This window comes from Pristiophorus japonicus, chromosome 2 (assembly GCF_044704955.1).
Source record: "Pristiophorus japonicus isolate sPriJap1 chromosome 2, sPriJap1.hap1, whole genome shotgun sequence".
NCBI classification, from domain to species: domain Eukaryota; kingdom Metazoa; phylum Chordata; class Chondrichthyes; family Pristiophoridae; genus Pristiophorus; species Pristiophorus japonicus.
The window spans coordinates 360,346,425-360,367,896 of NC_091978.1; the positions used below are offsets into that span (position 1 = coordinate 360,346,425).

Genomic DNA, 21,472 nt, shown 5'->3' on the forward strand with positions numbered 1-21,472 from the left:
GTCCTACAGGTCTGTGAAGGAAGATCTGGAGTCAGCTTGGCCTGTCCAGTGGAGTTGAGTGTCGGGTTGCTTTACCTGCTCCCGGATACCAGGAACATTGAAGGGATGTACAGCACAGTCCTTGCTGCGTCTCTGTGTGGAACTACGGGATAGAATTTGCCGGGTGTTACCCAGTTCCCGTGGACACAAACTTCCGGTTTAGCGCTCCATCATCATCATCATAGGCAGTCCCTCGGAATCGAGGAAGACTTGCTTCCACTCTAAAAATGAGTCCTTAGGTGGCTGAACAGTCCGATACGAGAACCACAGTCCCTGTCACAGGTGGGACAGACAGTCGTTGAAGGAAAGGGTGGGTGGGACGGGCTTGCCGCAGGAGATCGCAGCGTTAAGGTTTACCGCCAGTGCTAACTAGCAAGGCAAGTTCGCGGGCGTCGTTAATTCCGCCCGGTTGGAAAGCCGTTAGCATCCAGTTATCGTCCGCCGGAGACGCTAATGGGAGGCGCAAAGGACCAATTTCTTCCCCTAAGAGTTTAGTGTCATGGTGGGGCAGTGGGGGGGAATGGGGGGGTAGCAGGAGTAAGAGACGGTGAATGATCTGGCAGGAACGTGGGCCTGGTTATCAGTGCGTTGTTTAGAGGTTGCGTAACTGTATTGCTGATGCCATTACTCTTGCCCCGTTAGCGATGTGTAGAACAATGTAGACGACACAAAACTAGGTGGGATTGTGAGCTGTGAGGAGGATGCAAAGACGCTGCAAGGTGATTTAGATAGTGGGCAAGTGAGTGGGCAAGCACATGGCAAATGCAGTAAAACATAAGGACAAAGTATTATTTAAATGGTGATGGCTTGGGAAGTGTCGATGTACAGAGGGACCTGGGTGTCCTTGTACACCGGTCATTGAAAGCAAACATGCCGGTGCAGCAAGCAGTTAGGAAGGCAAATGGTATGTTGGCCATCATTGCAAGAGGATTTGAGTACAGGAGCAAGGATGTCGTACTACAGTTATAAGGGGCCTTGATGAGACCACACCTGGAGTATTGTGTGCTGTTTTGGTCTCCTTATCTAAGAAAGGATATACTTGCCATAGAGGGAGTGCAGCGAAGGTTCACCAGACTGATTCCTGGGATGGCAGGACTGTCGTATGAGGAGAGATTGGGTCGACTAGGCCTGTATTCACTAGAATTTAGACAAATGAGAGGGGATCTCATTGAAACTTATAAAATTCTGACTGGGTTGGATAGACTGGATGTGGGGAGGATGTTTCCCCTGGCTGAGAAGTCTAGAACAAGGGGTCACGGTCTCAGGATACGGGGTAGGAAATTTAGGACCGAGATGAGGAGAAATGTTTTCACTCAGAGGGTGGTGAACCTGTGGAATTCTCTACCACAGAAGGCTGTGGAGGCCAAGTCACTGAATATATTTAAGAGGGAGACAGATAGATTTCTAGACACAAAAAGCATCAAGGGGTATGAGGAAAAAGCAGGAATATGGTGTTGAGATAGAGAATCAGCCATGATCATATTGAATGGCGGTGCAGGCTCGAAGGGCCGAATGGCCTACTACTGCTCCTATTTTCTATGTTTCTATGAACTGCAGCGTGTTTGAACTAAAAGCATTTTGCCTGATGTGTTCTTCCTCTCCTTTCCCACACCCCAGACCTTTGTGGAATTGAACTGGTTCCACCTGATTGGGATCCTGTGTGGCCTGGCCATCTACAACTTCACAGTGGTAGATCTGCAATTTCCGCTCATACTCTACAAAAAACTGCTGAACGTGAAGCCCTCTCTGGAGGACCTGAAGCAGCTCTCACCCACGGAGGGCAGGTGAGTGTCTCACGCAAGGTGTTGTCTGACGTCTTGCGTCCCTATCCCTTAGTGGCAGTTTTCCTTCAGTTTCGATACTGGAAGCTCGGCCGACCTCTTTCCAAACCGCGAAGGACATTGGGGTAGAGTTTCCGCTTTGAGCCCAATTGCCGATCCGGGCACAAATTGCGTGCGTTTCGACAAGTGTTTTTTATTTACATAAGAAATAGGAACAGGAGTAGGCCATACGGCCCCTCGAGCCTGCTCCGCCATTCAATAAGATCATGGCTGATCTGATCTTGGCCTCAGCTCCACTTCCCTGCCCGCTCCCCATTACCCCTTATCCCCTTATTGGTTAAGAAACTGTCTATTTCTGTCTTAAATGTATTCAATGTCCCAGCTTCCACAGCTCTCTTGAGGCAGTGAATTCCAAGATTTACAACCCTCTGAGAGAAGAAATTTCTCCTCGTCTTTGTTTTAAATGGACGGCCCTTATTCTAAGATCGTGCCCTCTAGTTCTAGTCTCTCCCATCAGTGGAAACATCTCTCTGTATCCACCTTGTCAAGCCCCCTCATAATCTTACACATTTCGATATGATCACCTCTCATTCTTCTGAATTCCAATGAGTAGAGGCCCAACCTACTCAACCTTTCCTCATAAGTCAACCCTCTCATCCCCGGAATCAACCTAGTGAACCTTCTCTGAATTGCCTCCAAAGCAAGTATATCCTTTCATAAATATGGAAACCTATACTGCACGCAGTATTCCAGGTGTGGCCTCACCAATACCTTGTATAGCTGTAGCAAGACTTCCCTGCTTTTATACTCCATCCCCTTTGTAATAAAGGCCAAGATACCATTGGCCTTCCTGATCATTTGCTGTACCTGCATACTATTCTTTTGTGCACAAGTACCCCCAGGTCCCGCTGTACTGCAGCACTTTGCAATCTTTCTCCATTTAAATAATAACTTGCTCTTTGATTTTTTTCTGCCAAAGTGCATGACCTCACACTTTCCAACATTGTACTCCATCTGCCAAATTTTTGCCCACTCACTTAGCCTGTCGATGTCCTTTTGCAGATTTTCCCTCCTCACACATTCCCTTTCCTCCCATCTTTGTATCATCAGCAAACTTGGCTACATTACACTCAGTCCCTTCTTCCAAGTCGTTAATACAGATTGTAAATAGTTGGGGTCCCGGAAAGCGGCAACAACAACATGGCGGACACACAGACCGAGCGAGCTTACCAGAAGCAGCCCACCATCTTCCAGAACAAGAAGTGGGCACTGGTGGGCGAGGGCAGTAAGGAGAAGCTTCCCCGTTACTATCGCAACATGGGCCTGGGCCACAAGACTCTGCGAGAGGCCATCGATGGAACCTACATTGACAAGAAGTGTCCGTTCACCGGGAACGTGTCGATCCGAGGACTGACCCTGTCAGGTGTTGTGACCAAGATGAAGATGCAGCGGACCGTCGTGATCCGCAGGGACTACCTGCACTACATCAGGAAATACAACCGCTTTGAGAAGCGACACAAGAACGTATCTGTGCACCTGTCCCCCTGCTTCAGGGATGTGCAGAATGGAGACAGTGTGACTATGGGGGAGTGTCGGCCCCTCAGCAAGACCGTGCGCTTCAATGTCCTCAAAGTCACCAAGGCTGCCGGAGCCAAGAAACAGTTCCCGAAATTCTAAGTGTGATTGTAAGGTGAATTAACCACAGTAAACCCAGCACTGATCCCTGCGGCATCCCACTGGTTACTGGTTGCCAACCAGACAATGAACCATTTATCCCGACTCTCCCTCTTCTCTGTTAGTTAGCCAATCCTCTATCCATGCTAATATATTACCCCCAACCCCGTGAACTTTTATCTTGTGCAGTAACCTTTTATGTGGAACCTTGTCGGGTTCCCACTCAAACTCATTTGCATATCGCCAAACACAAAATCTGCCCTGAACCAGCACAATTGGGCAACGTTTTAAAACGTAACTTGAAAAGAAAAATTGCTTTCAAACATATTCTTTGATTATATTTAAGATAATAACTTGGTGCAGTTTGATTAATACAGCTGAAAATGGGTTTATCACTAAAAAAAATAAACATTTTAATCACAGTGTCAATCCACTACCTGTGAGTGACCCGATTTTTAATCGCACAGAATCATTTGCAGTTATATTGGTGTACAGTAGTCAGTTTTTAATTGAATTAAATAAAAACTCGCTGCCCCGTGTCCTAACTCGCACCAAGTCCCGTTCACCCATCACCCCTGTGCTCGCTGACCTACATTGGCTTCCAGTTAAGCAGCGCCTCGATTTCAAAAGCTTTTAAAATGTGTCTTTGCGTCCAAAACATCCAGCTTAATTTTTGGAGCCTCCTCGAAGGCCCGCAAACGAGCGCAATTAGTGGAAACTCAAATGGTGAGTGATTCGATCGGGGTGGGCGGGGCCAGCTTCTAGTGCCATGTTTTTTTAAACTAGTGCGGAAACTCCAGGGGGAGGCCATGATTCGCGAGCACGGAATCCAATTTATGCAGATGAAGTATTTTTTTAAACTTTATAAGGAGGAGAATGTTCGCTCAGGTACCAGACCCAAATGGACATCTAAAACATATTAATACTGTCAACGCGTCCTTATCACTGTCCTTTGGGAATAATTAGAGGTGCGAACAGTGCCTGAGGATTGGAACGGAGCAAACAAATCATCCATCTTTTTCCTTCCATTTAACTGGCATGTGTGCGATTGTGTGCATTTGTTGCCTCTCGACTTGACTACTCCAACGCACCCCTGGCTGGCCTCCCACATTCTACCCTACTTAAACTAGAGGTGATGCAAAACTCGGCTGCCCGGGTCCTAACTCACACCGAGTCCCGCTCATCCATCACCCCTGTGCTCGCTGACCTATATTGGCTTCTGGTTAAGCAACGCCTCGCTTTCAAAATTCTCATCCTTGTTTACAAATCCCTCCATTGCCTCGCCCCTCCCTATCTCTGTAATCTCCTCCAGCCCCACAACCCCCTCGAGATGTCTGCGCTCCTCTAATTCTGCCCTTTTGAGCATCCCCGATTCTAATCACTCAGCCATTGGTGGCCGTGCCTTCTGTTGCCTGGGCCCCAAGCTCTGGAACTCCCTGCCTAAACCTCTCTGCCTCTCCATCTCTTTTTCCTCCTTCAAGACGCTCCTTAAAACCCCCCACTTTGATCCAGCTTTTGGCCACCTGCGCTAAATTCTACTTGTGCGGCTTGGTGTCAAATTGTTATCGCATAACACTCCTATGAAGCGCCTTGGGACGTTTCACCACGTTAAAGGCGCTATATAAATACAAGTTGTTGTTCTTGTTGATTGGAATAAAATGCAGGGTTTATATGTCAACGAAGTAATGACTTTAGCAAATCACTTTAGCTTACTCAAACAGCCTGCTGATCAGGAAGCTTTCCTTTTCTTTAAGGAGCCTGCAGGAACTGCTGGATTACCCCGACGACAATATTGAAGAAACTTTCTGTCTCAATTTTGCGGTAAGGGCTGTTTTTGCCTAAACTCATTTACTTTAGGAAGGTTGTCTTGGTGCAATTGCTTCATTTCGCCCAGCCCATCACCCTCCAAAGCAGGCGTTGTCGATTTTAATTAACCAGTAGGCTTGCCAACTCTGGTTGTTCGCATTCCTGGCGGTCTCATCGTATGACCTCTCACCTCCAACCGCCCTGCTCCCACACTCCTGCCATTGGTCAGCCAACATGGCCGTCCTCACAAGGTACTGCCTTCCCAGACCAATTGGAAAGCAAACAGACTCTTTGTAAGCCGATTGGATGCTCCTTGACTGTCGGTCCATTGCCAGTACTTTTATAACTAATAAACAAAGAATGAAAATGGAGGGTAAATAAGACTTTTTAAAAATGTCCCTGTGATTTTTCTCTTGGGTTTCCCCACAGCAGTATCCAGGAGATTAATCTTCAATTCTTGGAGAGTTCCTGAAGGGTTGACAACCCCTATTAACCAGCAATCAGCAGACCCAATTGGACATTGGCCCAGACAGCCAAAACATTAGCATATCTAGAGTTTAGAAGAATGAGAGGTGATCTCATTGAAACATACATAATTCTTACAGGGTAGATGCAGGGAGGATGTTTCCCCTGGCTGGGGAGTCTAGAACCAGGGGTCACAGTCTCAGAATAAGGGGTCGGCCATTAGGACTGAGATGAGGAGAAACTTCTTCACTCAGAGGGTGGTGAATCTTTGGAATTCTCTATCCCAGAAGGCTGTGGAGTTCCAGTCTTTGAGCATATTCAAGACAGAGATTGATAGATTTTTGGATATTAAGGGAATCAAGGGATATGGAGACAGTGTAGGAAAGTGGAGTTGAGGTAGAAGATCAGCCATGATCTTATTGAATGGTGGAGCAGGCTCGAAGGGCCGAATGGCCTACTCCTGCTCCTAATTCTTAAGCTTTTATCAGTCGGAGGAGGTAATGTTCAAATGGTACAGGGCTCTGGTCAGACCGCACCTTGAATATGGATCACTTCTGGTTACAAAGAATATAGAGAGAGGCATTCAAACGCTGGGAGCAGTGGAGTCAGGAGCCATGAGACTGATCCCAGTGTCCGAGGTTGCAGTTATGAGGAAAGACTGGAGAAATGTGGCCTTTGTTAGCCTAGAGAGCGGGTGTCTGAGGGGTGAACTGTTTGAGGTCTACAGAGGAGTGTTAGAGGTCTACAGAGGAGTGGAAAAACTTGGAGTCAGAATAACATAAGAACATAAGAATTAGGAACAGGAGTAGGCCATCTAGCCCCTCGAGCCTGCTCCGCCATTCAACAAGATCATGGCTGATCTGGCTGTGGACTCAGCTCCACTTACCCGCCCGCTCCCCGTAACCCTTAATTCCCTTATTGGTTAAAAATGTTACTTTAAATTGTGGGAGTATAACTAGGGGACACAGGATCAAATGAGAGAAGAGTATCGATGTCAGGAAGTTCTTCACAAAGAGTGATCAGCTTGTGGGGCATAGTTCCAGTGGAGGAGTGAAGGCAAAAACCATGGAATCATTTGAGGAACATTTGGAGGCGACAATGGGAAGGGAGAGGGGCAATAGCATCACTCGGGACAGATGCAATAAGGATGGCTTTCCTCATCCACACATCTCTCGTGAAATGAGGTTGATCACAAATACTATCCGCACAGCCTCTTGTGAGGCCGAGAACAAACCCGAGAATCAGTGTGTGTGATCTCCCCCACCCACCCCCCCCTCCTCACCCCTCCCCCCCTCCCCCCACCAATTTTCATTTCCTAACTCTTTGCCCTGTTGAAATGAACAGATTCTTCGTGAAAACTATGGAGTGACTGAGCTCCAGGAGCTGGTCCCTGGAGGCAAGAGCCTACCTGTGAAGAAGGACAACAGGTGAGTCAGCATTGTTGAGTAGGTTGGGCCACTACTCATTGTACTTCAGAAGAATGAGAGGTGACCTTATCGAAACGCATAAGATTATGAGGGGGCTTGACAAGGTGGATGCAGAGAGGATGTTTCCACTGATAGGGGAGACTAGAACTAGGGGGCATAATCTTAGACTAAGGGGCCACCCATTTAAAACTGAGATGAGGAGAAATTTCTTCTCTCGGAGGGTTGTAAATCTGTGGAATTCGCTGCCTCAGAGAGCTGTGGAAGCCGGGACATTGAATAAATTTAAGACAGAAATAGACAGTTTTTTAACCAATAAGGGGATATGGGGTTATGGGGAGCAGGCGGGGAAGTGGACCTGAGTCCATGCTCGGATCAGCCATGATCATATTAAATGGCGGAACAGGCTCGAGGGGCCTTATGGCCTACTCCTGCTCCTATTTCCTATTTCTTATTGTCACCTGGCTCTTCAGTGAGTAGGTCTGGGTGAGTCTATATTTCCCGAACAAAGAACTACAGAGCTAGTTTATTTCTGATGGAGGATGCGACATTCGTCTACAACTGACAAAAATCTGAAATTGGAACTTATTTCTATTTGGTATAGCAAAGTGCATTTTGTATTTTGCCCAGTAAAAGTGATAGCACAATTTTTGCTGACTAAGACTCAACAGGCAGGAACGCTTTCCTTTAGGAAAGAGAAGGCTGAGTGGCGGCAACCTGTTAGAGGTCTTTAAAATTGGGTTGGGGTTTGATGGGATTGTTCTTGGAGGAGCCAAAAACTAGAGGCCATAACTATAAGATAGGCTGCGATAAATCCAATAAAGAATTCAGGAGAAACTTTTTTACTCCGAGACTGGTGAGAATGTGGAACTGGCTACCACAGGGAGGGGTTGTGGGGATTAGCATAGAAGCATTTAAGGGGAAGCTTGATAAGTATTTTGGGGAGAAAGGAATAGAAGGATATGCTGATAGGGTGAGATGACAAGGGGTGGGTGGGAGGAGGCTCGTGTGGAGCATAAACACCGGCACGGATCAGTTGGGCCGAATGTTCTGTTTCTGCGCTGTGCATTCTATGGAAGAAGATTCTCCGGACTCGTGGCAAAGAGGGACGCAGTCACCTAGACTCTGCTGGCATTCCAATGGCGGGGGTCACCGTACAGCACAACCTGCCCCTGAGCCAGCTCCCTGGACAGATGGACGTAATCGGTCACAGATGCATTTAAGGGGAAGCTCGATAAGTATATTGGGGAGAAAGGCTAAGAAGGATCTGTTGATCGGGAGGATGTGTGGAGCATAGACCTGTTGGGCCGAATGGCCTGTTTCTGTGCTGTAACATCCTATGTAACTCTTCCCCCTAATCCCAATTAACGTGAGTAGCACATTTACAGTTCAGAGAGCATGGCACTGTCTCATGTTGACTGAGTATAGAGCCAGATTTTACTTTATGTTCTTGTTGCTTGGCAATGACATTGTCTTTTGAGCTGTCTCTGCCACAAGGGGCGCTGTGCTTGGAGGCAGATCACAGCCTTGGTATTTGAGGACGATGCTGTGTCTTGTGTTTTAATTGTTGCTTTACCTTAAATTTAAAAATGACGTCTTGGATGAACTGAATTGTCCATATGTATAAAAAGAGAGAACTTGCATTTATATAGCGTTATATCGCATTCTCAGGACGTCTCAGAGCGCTTCACAGACAATGAATTAATTTTGAAGTGCAGGCACCCTTGCAAACACGGCAGCCAATTTACACAGAAAGAGCCCACAAACAGCAAATGAGATGAATGTCCAGATAACATGTTCTTTGTGAGTGTTGGTTGAGGAGGATATCAGCAGAACTCTTTGCTCTTTGAGGAGTTAGATGTAGTCCTTACTACTAGGGGAATCAAGGGGTATGGCGAGAAAGCAGGAATGGGGTACTGAAGTTGCATGTTCAGCCATGAACTCATTGAATGGCGGTGCAGGCTCGAAGGGCCGAATGGCCTACTCCTGCACCTATTTTCTATGTTTCTAATAGGGCCATAGGATCTTTTACATTCACCTGAACTACCAGATCTGGCAGTTGGAGCCTCAGCTTAATGTCTCACTCAAAGAAAGGCACCTCTTGAGGTGTCAGCCATGGCTCAGTGGGTAACACTCCCGCCTCCGAGTCAGATAGTTGTGTGTTCAAGTCCCACTCGAGAGACTTAAGCGCATAATCCAGGCTGGCTCTTCAGTGCAGTACTAAGGGAGTGCTGCACTGCCATAGGTGCCATCTTTCAGATGAGACATTAAACCGAAGCCCCATCTGCTCTCTCAGGTGGATATGGCACTATTTGAAGAAGAGCAGGGGATCACTTCAACTAACATCACTAAAAAAAAGATTATCTGATCATTAGCTCATTGCTGTTTGTGGGAGCTTGCTGTGTGAAACTTGGCTGCTGTGTTACCCTAGATTACATGAGTGGTTACACTTCAAAGGTACTTCATGCCTGTAAAGCGCTTTGCGACGTCCTGAGGCCGAGAAAGGCGCCATATGAATGTAAGTTCTTTCCTTCTCTGACACTGCAGCACTCCCTCAGTGGTGCAGTGAAGTGACGGCCTACATTACGTGCTCAAATTCTGGAGTGGGGCTACAACTGTCTAACTCCGATGTGAGAGTGCTACCTACTGAGCCAAGGCATCACGTCGAGCTTATCTTCTGAGGCCAGAGTAGATATGTTGACCTCCTAATGTGTTTCTTTAACTTGGAACAGAGGAGGCTGAGGGGAGACCTTATTGAGGTGAATAAATTTATGAGGGGCCTAGATAGAGTAGATAGGAAGGGCCCATTTCCCTGAGCAGAGGGGTCAACAACCAGGGGGCATAGATTTAAAATAATTGGTAGAAGGTTTAGAGGGGGTTTGAGGGAAAATTTCTTCACCCAGAGGATGGTGGGGGTCTGGAACTCACTGCCTGAAAGGGTGGTAGAGGCAGAAACCCTCACCACATTTAAAAAGTACTTGGATATGCACCTGAAGTGCCATAACCTACAGGGCAATGGACCAAGAGCTGGAACGTGGGATTAGGCTGGATAGCTCTCTGTCGGCCGGCCCGGACACAATGGGTCGAAATGGCCTCCTTCTGTGCTGTAAACTTCTATGGTTCTATGATAATCGATGCTGGATGAGTCTACTTGTTGCTAATAAATGAGCTTTTGATTATAACGATTCAGACTGGCTTAGTTGGGTGACAGGCAGGTAATTTATACTTGGTGCTTGCTGTCAGACTTCCCAAATTGGGGAGTGCAGTGTTGAGACGTGAAAGAAAAAGAAAGACTTGGATTTATATAGCGCCTTTCACGACCACCAGACGTCTCAAAGCGCTTTACAGCCAATGAAGTACTTTTTGAAGTGTAGTCACTGTTGTAATGTGAGAAATGCTGCAGCCATTTGCGCACAGCAAGCTCCCACAAACAGCAATGTGATAATGACCAGATCACCTATTTTTGTTATGTTGATTGGGGGATAAATATTGGCCCCAGGTCACCGGGGATAACTCCCCTGATCTTCTTCGAAATAGTGCCCATGGGATCTTTTATGTCCATGCGAGAAAGCAGACAGGGCCTCGGTTTAACGTCTCATCCGAAAGACGGTACTTCCAACAGTGCAGCGCTCCCTCAGCACTGCACTGGAGTATCAGCCTAGATTTATGTGTGCAAGTCCCTGGAGAGGGACTTGAACCCACAACCTTCTGACTCAGAGGCGAGAGTGCTGCCCACTGAGCCACAGCTGCAACGGTTGAGGATTTAAAGGTTGACCCTGTTAAACACTGAAAATGCTCACTTGCCATGTCGCACTTGTAACCTCCTCGGTGACTGTCATTCCGCAGGAAGGAATTTGTGCAAGCCTACGTGGATTACATCTTCAACACCTCTGTCCACGAGCTCTTCTCGGCTTTCTCCAGCGGCTTCCTGAAGGTCTGTGGAGGGAAGGTACTTCAGCTCTTCCAGCCCAGTGAGCTGATGGCCATGGTGGTCGGAAATACCAGCTACAACTGGAAGGAGTTGGAGATGGTAAGAGCCCTCACAGGGCAATCTGCTCAGAGGGTATCTTTCTAATCCTACAGATCTCGTGGCCCTTAAAGAAAGACTTGGGTTTATATAGCGCCTTTCACGACCACCGGACGTCTCAAAGCGCTTTACAACCAATGAAGTACTTTTGGAGTGTAGTCACTGTTGTAATGTGGGAAACGCGGCAGCCAGTTTGCGCACAGCAAGCTCCCACAAACAGCAATGTGATAATGACCAGATCATCTGTTTATTTGTTATGTTGATTGAGGGATAAATATTGACCAGGATACCCGGGATCACTCCCCTTGCTCTTCTTCGAAATAGTGCCTTGCGATCTTTTACATCCACTTGAGAGAGCAGACAGGACCTCGGTTTAACATCACATCTGAAAGACGGCACCTCCGACAGTGCAGCACTCCCTCAGCACTGCGCTGGAGTGTCAGCCTAGATTTTTTATTTGTGCTCACAACCCACAACCTTATGACTCAGAGGCAAGACTGCTATCCATTGAGCCACAGCTGACACTTAGCCAATAATATCAACACAATAATAGCAATCATTACTCTGGTCTGTTAACATGGAAACAAAGTTTGTTTGTTGTCTTCAAATGTGGCAATAATGGTGAATTCCTAAACATCCTGTGGCCTTGATCAATGCTGGAGCCTGCTAGTAATATCCTACCGCTCACACTTCCTGCAGTGATGAGCGTCCCAGGATTTCTACACACCAAATGAACACAAGTACCATATTGTGTACAGTTTTGGTCTCCTAATCTGAGGAAGGACATTATTGCTATTCAGAGAGTGCAGTGAAGGTTCACCAGACTGATTTCCGGGATGGCAGGACTGACATATGAAGAAAGACCGGATCGACTAGGCTTATATTCCCTGGAATTTAGAAGAATGAAAGGAGATCTCATAGAAACATATAAAATTCTGACGGGATTGGACAGGTTAGATGCAGGAAGAATGTTCCTGATGTTGGGGAAGTCCAGTCTAAGGATAAGGGGTAAGCCATTTAGCTCTGAGAGGAGGAGAAACTTCTTCACTCAGAGATTTATGAACCTGTGGAATTCTCTATCACAGAAAGTTGTTGAGGCCAGTTCGTTAAGATATATTCAAAAGGGAGTTAGATGTGGCCCTTACGGCTAAAGGGATCAAGGGGTATGGAGAGAAATCAGGAATGGGGTACTGAAGTTGCATAATCAGCCCATGATCATATTGAATGGTGGTGCAGGCTCGAAGGGCTGAATGGCCTACTCCTGCACCTATTTTCTATGTTTCTATGAGAGCGGTGATGGATGGATGGGACTTGGTATGGGTTGGGATTTGCAAGTTATTCTGTGTGTTAGAATGTGAGAGGCTACATTAACCCCTTTACATTAATCTGATCTGTGCCAGCATGCTGGGTTGAGTTATCCCGTTCGCCCTGCAAAGGTGGTATCTGCATTATAACACAGACCACAGAGGCCTTCATGCTCAGCTAATCTCCTCCCCTCACCTTTTGCAGAGTCTCTCTGTGCCAAACATCACCTTAGACTAAAGACCGAAGATCGGAGGGCAGATTTTATCAATGAAAGGTCCGCACCAGCAGTGTAAAATTTACCCTCGGGTCTCAGACCTCCAGCAGTGCTGTTGATTGGCCTGCCAATAGGGGTTGCTCGAGAGCTGTCTGGTGTGACATCCTCTGGTACATGTTTAGTGTTTAAAGGTCTGGAACTGCCTATGTGAGGACTCGTGGGGATCGTAACCAAATCAAAGTTCAAAATTCTGTATTTTTGTTTTTCTAGTCAGGCGTGTGTGTTTGTGTGTGTGAGTTTTTGTGTGTATATGTCTGTGTATATGTGAAGGTGTCTATTTGTGAGTGTCTGTGTGAGTTTGTATGTTTGTTTATCTGTGTGTATGTGTGACTATGTTTGTGTATCTATATATATATATATATGTGTCTGTGTGTCTATATGTGTATATATGTGTGTGTGTGTCTATGTATATGCGTCTATGTGTGTGTCTGTGTGCGTGTGTGTGTCTATGTGTCTGTGTCTGAATGCGTGTGTGTGTGCCTGTGTGTGTCTATGTGTGTGTGTGTCTGTGTATGTGTGTCTGTATGTGTGTGTGTGTGTTTATCCATGAACTGAGCAGGTTTCTGATGCTGTTATTTTTGTTGTGTTTTACCAGAGTGCGATATACAAAGGGGATTACCACCCTGCACATCCTACTATAAAAATATTTTGGGAAGTATTCCACGAGTTTCCATTGGAAAAGAAGAAGTTGTTTCTGCGTAAGTGTGGATCTGTTGGTGTAAACGTGACCTTGTTGGTTGTTTAAAACGTCTCACAAGAAAATGTATATTTGGATGGTTGAGAGATTAGGACACTGGGGGGGGGGGCGGCTGGTTTTGCTCTCCACTACCTCCCAAACCCGCGACCTATACCACTTAGAGGGACAAGGGCAGCAAGGTAACACCAAGTTCTGCCCCGAGTCACACACCATCCTGACATGGAAATATATCGGCCATTCCGTCATCGTCGCTGGACAAAATCCTGGAACTCCCTCCCCGACAGCACTGTGGGAGCACCTTCACCACACGGACTGCAGCGGTCCAAGCAGTGGCTCACCACCACCTTCTCAAGGGGCAATTAAGGATGGGCAATAAATGCCGGCTTTGCCGGCGACACCTATATTCCGAGAATTAATTTTTTTTTTAAAAGATCTGTTCCTATCCAGCCGGCTAATGTTGGTGTCCTTGGCTGCTAACGTGAGTCAGGGACACTCCGGGTAAAAGACACGCCCTCTAGCAGGGCCCAGTGCCAAAAATGCCGGGGAGGCTGCAGGCCTCTGAGGCCTGGTCACTGGCCTTGGGGCCTCCCAGCTAGAGAGGAGGCCTCAGGCCTGAAGACCTTCTGGGTCACAAGTTAGAAAAGTTGGGAGTTGCCTTTTCCTGTCTGGCTGGCTGCTGGGACCTGCTCCAGAGTGGAGGGTCTGGGAGGGGTATTTCAGCACAGGCTTACCACCAGCTTCTTCGGGCACTCCCGGGACACTGCAGCTTTTCGGGAAAAAAACAAGACTTGCATTTATATAGCGCTTTTCATGAGAACCGGACATCTCAAAGCATTTTACAGCCAATTAAGTTCTTTTAGGAGTGTAGTCACTTGTTGCAATGTGGCAGCCAATTTGCGCACAGCAAGCTCCCACAAACAGCAATGTGATAATGACCAGATAATCTGTTTAATGTTATGTTGATTGAGGGATAAATATTGGCCAGGGCACCGGGGATAACTCCCCTGCTCTTCTTTGAAATAGTGCCATGGGATCTTTTACATCCACCTGAGAGAGCAGTTTAATGTCTCATCCCAAAGATAGCACCTCTGACAGTGTAGCACTGCACTGGAGTGTCAGCCTGGATTTATGTGCTTAAGTCCCTGGAGTGGGACTTGAACCCACAACCTTCTGACTCAGAGGCGAGTGTGCTGCCCACTGAGCCACAGCTGACAGTGTACTCCTTGTGAGAAGCTCCTTCCCCTTTCAAATGTACCATTTTAGGGTCAAAAGTGCCTGTGAGAATCCTCGTTTTGTAGCTGTTGATCAGGGGAGGGTTATAAGGGTTCAAAGCCATTTTTCATTCCGTTTCAAAGATGTCTCCCACTACCTCCGGCTCGATGCATTTCTATTGGCTTTCAATCTGCGTCTCTCTTGCTAATGACATCGACATTAAGATTCATCCTGTTCTTTGTTCTAATAATTCCTGATTCCCATTATCTCCCAATTCACGGCCCTGGATATCGTCATGGGGCTGGAAATTCGGTTGTGGGTTTTTTGAGGCGCCAAGGCCGGGCGGAGGATAAATTTAGTGCCGGGAAATGGTTTGCGTTGGCAGCCAAAATATTCATCAGCTGGGCCCTGAGAGTGGAGCAGAGCTCTAAGGGGAGTGTTGCACACTTCTCTCGGGGCACTAGGCCGGGTGAGCAACTAAAGAGCCGGCTTCGAAACACCCGAAGAGAGGCCTTCCTGCAAATAAAAAAAATCGGAACAAAAAAACACAAAAATACATTCTCTATACATTAATCGCCCCAAATAAAGTTAAATCGCAAAATAAAAAAAAATATCACCCACACTTGCCTCGTGCAGTCATTCCTCCCCTCACCGCCCCGGGACACCTCTGCGGGGTCACTAGGGGGCGCTACAGGTTCAGCACAAAACAAAATGTTGCCTCCGTATTGATGCCGGGGGGGCATTGCACCGACTGGCGTGGCGCTCCCGGGCGATGCTCCTCGGCCCCGCCGGAACCGGCACACTGAATTTGCCGAGTGGCGCGAATGTCGGCGCTCGCGGCTGCAAACCCTTTAACGTCCCTGTTCCGACCCTCACGAGCCCTTGGTCTCTTGAGATGCATTATCAATAACGTCTCGTTCACTGAGCTATTCGATTCTTGGCACCTTTTTATTTTTTATATCGTGAGATTTGTTTTGCCGTCGTTGTTGGGGAAAACTGTTTAATTTTGGGAAGATTGACGGGGTTGTGGCGGCGGGGGGGGGGGGGCGGAGAGGGAGATTTGAAAATTCCGCCATTGGAAAGGTAGGGTGGTGTCGGTGTGGGTCAGAAAGCCCACTTAAGGAAGGGTTGGTTAACTGGCCCTCTCCCAGTCCTGATCATTGCAGTCCTGACCATGGATATCAGCCATGATCTTATTGAATGGCGGAGCAGGCTCGAGGGGCCGAATGGCCTACCCCTGCTCATATTTCTCACATTTCCAAAAATGTCGTACACCCACACCTCAATTTCCGAATCCCGATCAGGTTGATGACAGACTTTCTGCCACCGTAGGCACCATTGGGGGAAATCATTTTCCACTTAGCAAATCTTATTGCCGCAAGGGAACAAAAGTGGGTGATACAAGCACTATCCAGAGGTAAATAAGGCCCAACGTTATTACTCAAAATAAAAGAGAGAAAATGCTGGAAACACGCAGATTCTGCAGAGGGTTAACGTTTCAGGTCGATGACCTTTCAAGCTGTAAGTTCTGCTGAAAGGTCGACGACCTGCAACTTTAACTCTGTTTCTCTCTCCACAGATGCTGCCTGACCCGCTGAGCATTTTCTCTCTCTCTTTAGATTTCCAGAATCCGCAGTGTTTTGCTTTTGTTACTGTTCAGAAAGCTGCCTCCCTCCTCCAGCTTTACAGCCGAAGCTTTGGCGTCCCTTCCCGAAGCACTCGGCTAATCGTGCCTTCTCTCCGGCTGTGTTCAATCCTGCTGTCAGCCTGCGCTTTGGAAGAAAGACTTGCATTTGTATAGCCCCTTTCACAACCTTAGGACATCCCAAAGCACTTTACAGCCAATGAAGCGCTTTCTCAAGTGTGGTCACTGTTGTAATGTAGGAAACGTGGCAACCAATTGCGCACAGCAAGCTCCCACCAACAGTAATGTGATAATGATACAGATAATCTGTTTTTGGTGATGCTGGTTGAGGGATAAATATTGGCCAAGAACCGGGGAGAACTCGCCCTGCTCTTTGAAGTAGTGCCACGAGATCTTTGACGTCTGTCTGGGAGAGCAGGCAGGGGCTTGGTTTAACCACCGGCACGGACACACTGGGCCAAATGGCTTCATTCTGTGCTGTAAATTTCTATGATTCTATGAGTCTCCCATCCGAAAGATGGCACCTTTGACAGTTCAGCGTTCCCTCAGCACTGCACTGGAGTGTCAGCCTAGGTTTTTGTGCTCAAATCTCTGGAGTGGGACCTGAACCCACAACCTTCTGACTCACAGGCGAGAGAGCTGCCCACTGAGCCACTGGCTGACGCTTTGACCCTCGGCCCTGCGGCTAGGCTCCTCAATTGAACTTAAAATTAAAATAAAAACCAAATGCATCCTCGGGGTCTTTAGCCGACTTCTGTTCAGGAGCATGAACGGATTTCTCACCCTTTTATTTTTTTTCCGTTCCGCCTGTAGTGTTTTTGACCGGGAGTGACCGGATCCCAATCTATGGGATGGCGAGTATCCGGATGACGATCCAGCCCACGGCCGGAGGGGAGCGCTATCTACCGGTGGCCCACACCTGCTACAACCTGCTGGATCTGCCCAAGTACCAGAGCAAAGCGACACTGAGCACAAAACTCACTCAGGCCATTGACCATCACGAAGGCTTCAGCTTGGTATGAAATGAACTCTTTACCTTTTCCTCCCTGCCGCAAGGGAGGTATATCGATTTAATAAGCACTTTATCATTATTATTAGAGATTATTTTACGACTGTAGTCTTGAGAGACTAACCCTTTGGTTGTCATTCCAAACCGTAGGGTACGTTTTAAATGAGCCTTTTGCCACCGCTGCCGTTGCAACTTTTTTTTTCAGCGTTAAGTTTAGTTGGAATGTTCCGAGTTTTAATTGGCATCGTGCACAAGGAGGACCGATCAGGTCACCCAGTTTGTCCAGCACCCCCGGCAGACACTTCCAGGATTCAGGGATGCTCCCCGTGACTTGCTGGAATCTCTGACGCATGCGGGACCAAAGACCGGCCTACGAATTCGATGGCGCCGTGCCCGTTTTCTTGGCAGGTAGCACAGGCTCATGACCAGCCGGAAGTGCACTGCCCCGCCATATTGGTGTAGGCCAAATTATAGGCGTCCGGGGCCCACGCCTGAAACCGCTGTTAGTTAGGCCCTTTGCGCTTGGAAATAAGAGGATTAAAGCCTGTGTGATGCCCTCCCCGCCCCCCCTCCCACCGCCCTCTGCAAGATTGGGTTGGCCCTGAGGCGTTCAGGAAAAGCAGGCCGAAATGCAGCCTAACAGGCGGCCGTTAAAGAGGCCCTTGGAGGCCACCACCCACAAGTTTGCTGAACAAAGAACATAAATCTAGAACTCGGGGGCATAGCTTAAGAATAAGGGGCCGCCCATTTAGAACTGAGATGAGGAGGAATTTCTTCTCTCAGAGGGTTGTAAATCTGTGGAATTCTCTGCCCCAGAGAGCTGTGGAGGCTGGGACAGTGAATATATTTAAAGCGGAGATGGACAGATTTTTGAGCGATAAGGGAATAAGGGATTATGGGGAGCGGGCAGGGAAGTGGAGCTGAGTCCATGATCAGATCAGCCATGATCTTATTGAATGGCGGAGCAGGCTCGAGGGGCCAAATGGCCTACTCCTGCTCCTATTTCTTATGTTCTTGTCATTGAGCACTGCCCTCAGAGAAAATTCACAGGCAGCCGACAAGATATCCACGCTGTTACACCGGAAGCTTTGGCCTCCTTGAATATTGATGTTTGATTTGCTTTGCTGCTGCCATACGAAAGAAGATCAGAAAGATACCGGGGCTTAAAGGGTTAAAGTATGAGGACAAACTGCGTATACTTGGCTTTGTATTCGCTTGAGTACAGGAGATTGAGGAGTGATCTGATCGAGGTGTTTACAATGTCATTTAATATATTTAAGGCGGAGATAGACAGATTTTTGAGCAATAAGGGAGTGAAGGGTTATGGAGAGTGGGCAGCGAAATGGAGCTGAGCCCAAGATCAGATCAGCCATGATCTTATTGAATGGTGGAGCAGGCTCGAGGGGCCGTATAGCCGACTCCTGCTCCTGTTTCTTCTGTTCTTACCTGAATGTGGAGCCGGGTGCAGTGGGAGTGATCCTCCTGACCCCACAATAAAACCGTGGGCCGCTGTTGGCCATCACCCACACCCCTCCCCCACCCCACCCCCCTTACCCTCGCTACAATCATGAGGTCGACTCCTTCTCCAATGATCGGCAACCCTCCCGGTCACTCCCCAATTCCCCCCCCCCCCGCCTCCCCCTTTAACGACCAATCCACCAGCAACCCGAAATTCAAAGCCTCTTCACCTGGGGTGTGGGGGGAGTGGGGAATGGGCAGGGGCAGGGGCAGCGGCGCTCAGCAAATGCCTCTGGCCTACCCGCCCATGCGTGGGGACCGTTTATCGAAGGCCGGTGTTGCTCCATTTGTAAAAACGGTAGAAGATTGCGAAGCCGGGTCTCCCTGCGAAGGTGCGTGTTGGGCGGTGACCAACCGTCCGCCACCGAGCGAACGGAAAGGAAAGCCGGGCAGGGCGGCCGATTGGCGTCCGGACGCCAAGGACCGCTACCCCCCTCCCCCCCCCCTGCCAGCAATCTTTTAATTTGCCGCAGCAGTCCCTCAAAAGGGTTAACGGCCTGCTGCTTTTAATATACAGCCTGGAACCATAGTGCTGTGAAATGCGTAACTCTAAAAGGAGCCCATTTTTAAAAGAAGTAAAAAAAAAAAACGATTATGTAATCACAATATAATAAGCCGCCTGTTAATCTATATTCACGGCGTAACAGTTGCCAGCTGGGTATGACCTGACAGCTGTAAGAGCAAGTTGGGAACTCTTTCGTCCTTTTATGGTTAACATTGTAAGAATGAGGTGGTGTATGGTGCGTTTAGCTTTGTCAAAGTATTGTATGCTTGTACAGATCCTCATCTATGTAAACTGAGAGGCCTAGTTTGAGAGGGCCCGGGCAGAAATTGTGATCCTGTTATTTTTTAATTTCATGAGTAAAAAGTTACTATTTGTTTCACCTTTTTTGCTTTTCCAGAAAGCTCCAGATTAAATCCTTGTGTACTTTTCTTTTTATGTTGTAGAACTTTTTAAAAAGATAAATAAATAAATAAAACCCAAAGTTTTGTTGCTTGTTTTTCCACTGGTTGGTTTTCCCGGGGGTGGGGCGGGTGCTGTGCTTCACACAGAAAGAAAAGAAAGACTTGGATTTATATAGCGCCTTTCACCAGCACCATCGGACGTCTCAAAGAGCTTTACAGCCAATGAAGTCCTTGTGGAGTGTGGTCACTGTTGCAATTTAGGAAGTCAAAGACCAAGTGTACGCTTCAGGTTAAACAGCGGCGACAATTGTCCCAGAGGGATCCGTCAGAATTCATTTCCCCGTTTAAAGTCACTCATTCTGACATTCTTCCATGTCCACATCATGAAAACTGCTCATGTAATCTCGTCACGCTGTAATTACAGCTTCCTATCAGAGGTGGCACTGCAGCACCACCAGTGGCCGGAGAGTGTACCGTGTGGTATTTGCATATTTATCCCTCAACCAACATCACTGAAACGGATTAGAATCATAGAATGGTTACAGCACGGAAGGTCATTCTGCCCGTCAAGTCCGTGCTGATTCTCAGCTAGTCCCACTCCCCCGCCCTGTCCCTGTAGCACTGCAATATTTTTCCCTTCAGATACTTACCCAACTCTCTATTGAAAGATAAGGTTGAGTCTGCCTCCCCCACCCTTTCAGGCCGTGCATTCCAGATCCCAACCACTCACTGCCTAAAAAAGTATTTTCTTACATCACCTTTGGTTCTTTTGCCAATCACCTTAAATCTGTGTCCTCTGGTTCTCGACCCTTCCGCCAATGGGAACAGTTTCTCTCTCTCTACTCTGTGCAGACCGATCATGATTTTGAACACCTCGATCAAATCTCCTCTCAACCTTCTTTGCTCCAAGGAGAACAACCCCAGCTTCTCCAGTCTATCCACGTAACTGGAGCCCCTCATCCCTGGAATCAATCTCGTAAATCTTTTCTGCATCTTCTTTAAGACCTTCACATCCTTCCTAAAGTGCGGTGCCCAGAATTGGACACAGTCGACAATTGGGGCCAAGCCAGTGTTTTAAACAGGTTGATCATAATTTCCACACTTTTGCACTCCAGACCTCGATTTATGAAGCCCAGGATCCCGTAAGCCTTTTCACCCTGGTCATTATCACATTGCTGTTTCTGGGAGCTTGCTGTGAGTAAATTGGCTGTCGAGTTTCCTACATTACAACAGTGACTACACTTAATTGACTGTAAAGTTCCAGGACATCGCTGTAGGAGATCCTCAGGGCAGTGTCCTAGCCCTAGCCGAAGTGGGGATGTTCGCTGATGATTGCATAGTGTTCAGTTCCATTAGCAACTCCTCCAGATAATGAAGCACTCTGTGCCAGCATGCACCAAGTCCTTCAGGCTTGGGCTGGTAAGTAGCAAGTAACATTCGCGCCACACAAGTGCCAGCCAATGATTATCTCCAACAAGAGAGTCTAACCATCTCCCCTTGACATTCAACGGCATTACCATCGTCGAATCCTCCACCATCAACATCCTGTGGGTCACCATCAATCAGAAACTTGAACTGGATCAGCCTCATAAATATTGTGGCTGCAAGAATGATTATTTTTATATAAAAGCGCTTTGAAAGAGGCTATATAAATGGAAGTTCTTGATTCTATGTCACGCACCTCTATAAC

General features: G+C 47.6%; 2 protein-coding genes across 3 annotated transcripts in view; both read left to right on the forward strand.

Moving 5' to 3' along the window:
• The window catches only part of LOC139250209 (probable E3 ubiquitin-protein ligase HERC3), a 116,182-nt gene extending 96,330 nt beyond the window's left edge, over positions 1-19,852 (forward strand). For both annotated transcript variants that reach the window (XM_070872712.1, XM_070872707.1), the window contains exons 20-25: positions 1,657-1,823; positions 5,249-5,315; positions 7,110-7,192; positions 11,036-11,219; positions 13,391-13,493; positions 17,163-19,852. In XM_070872712.1, the coding sequence (XP_070728813.1) occupies positions 1,657-1,823; positions 5,249-5,315; positions 7,110-7,192; positions 11,036-11,219; positions 13,391-13,493; positions 17,163-17,371 (813 nt within the window). In that variant the 3' untranslated portion in view covers positions 17,372-19,852. The remainder of the gene's footprint in view (positions 1-1,656; positions 1,824-5,248; positions 5,316-7,109; positions 7,193-11,035; positions 11,220-13,390; positions 13,494-17,162) is intronic.
• On the forward strand, positions 3,004-3,516 carry LOC139250250 (small ribosomal subunit protein uS17-like). Its single transcript, XM_070872752.1, has one exon. It carries the CDS (start codon positions 3,021-3,023, stop codon positions 3,495-3,497), a length of 477 nt encoding a protein of 158 aa, XP_070728853.1. The 5' UTR covers positions 3,004-3,020; the 3' UTR covers positions 3,498-3,516.
• Positions 19,853-21,472: the final 1,620 nt, after the last annotated feature.

Excerpts from the sequence above, each read along its gene's own strand:
- LOC139250250 (XM_070872752.1), top strand. The coding sequence starts at position 3,021 with ATGGCGGACACACAGACCGAGCGAGCTTACCAGAAGCAGCCCACCATC.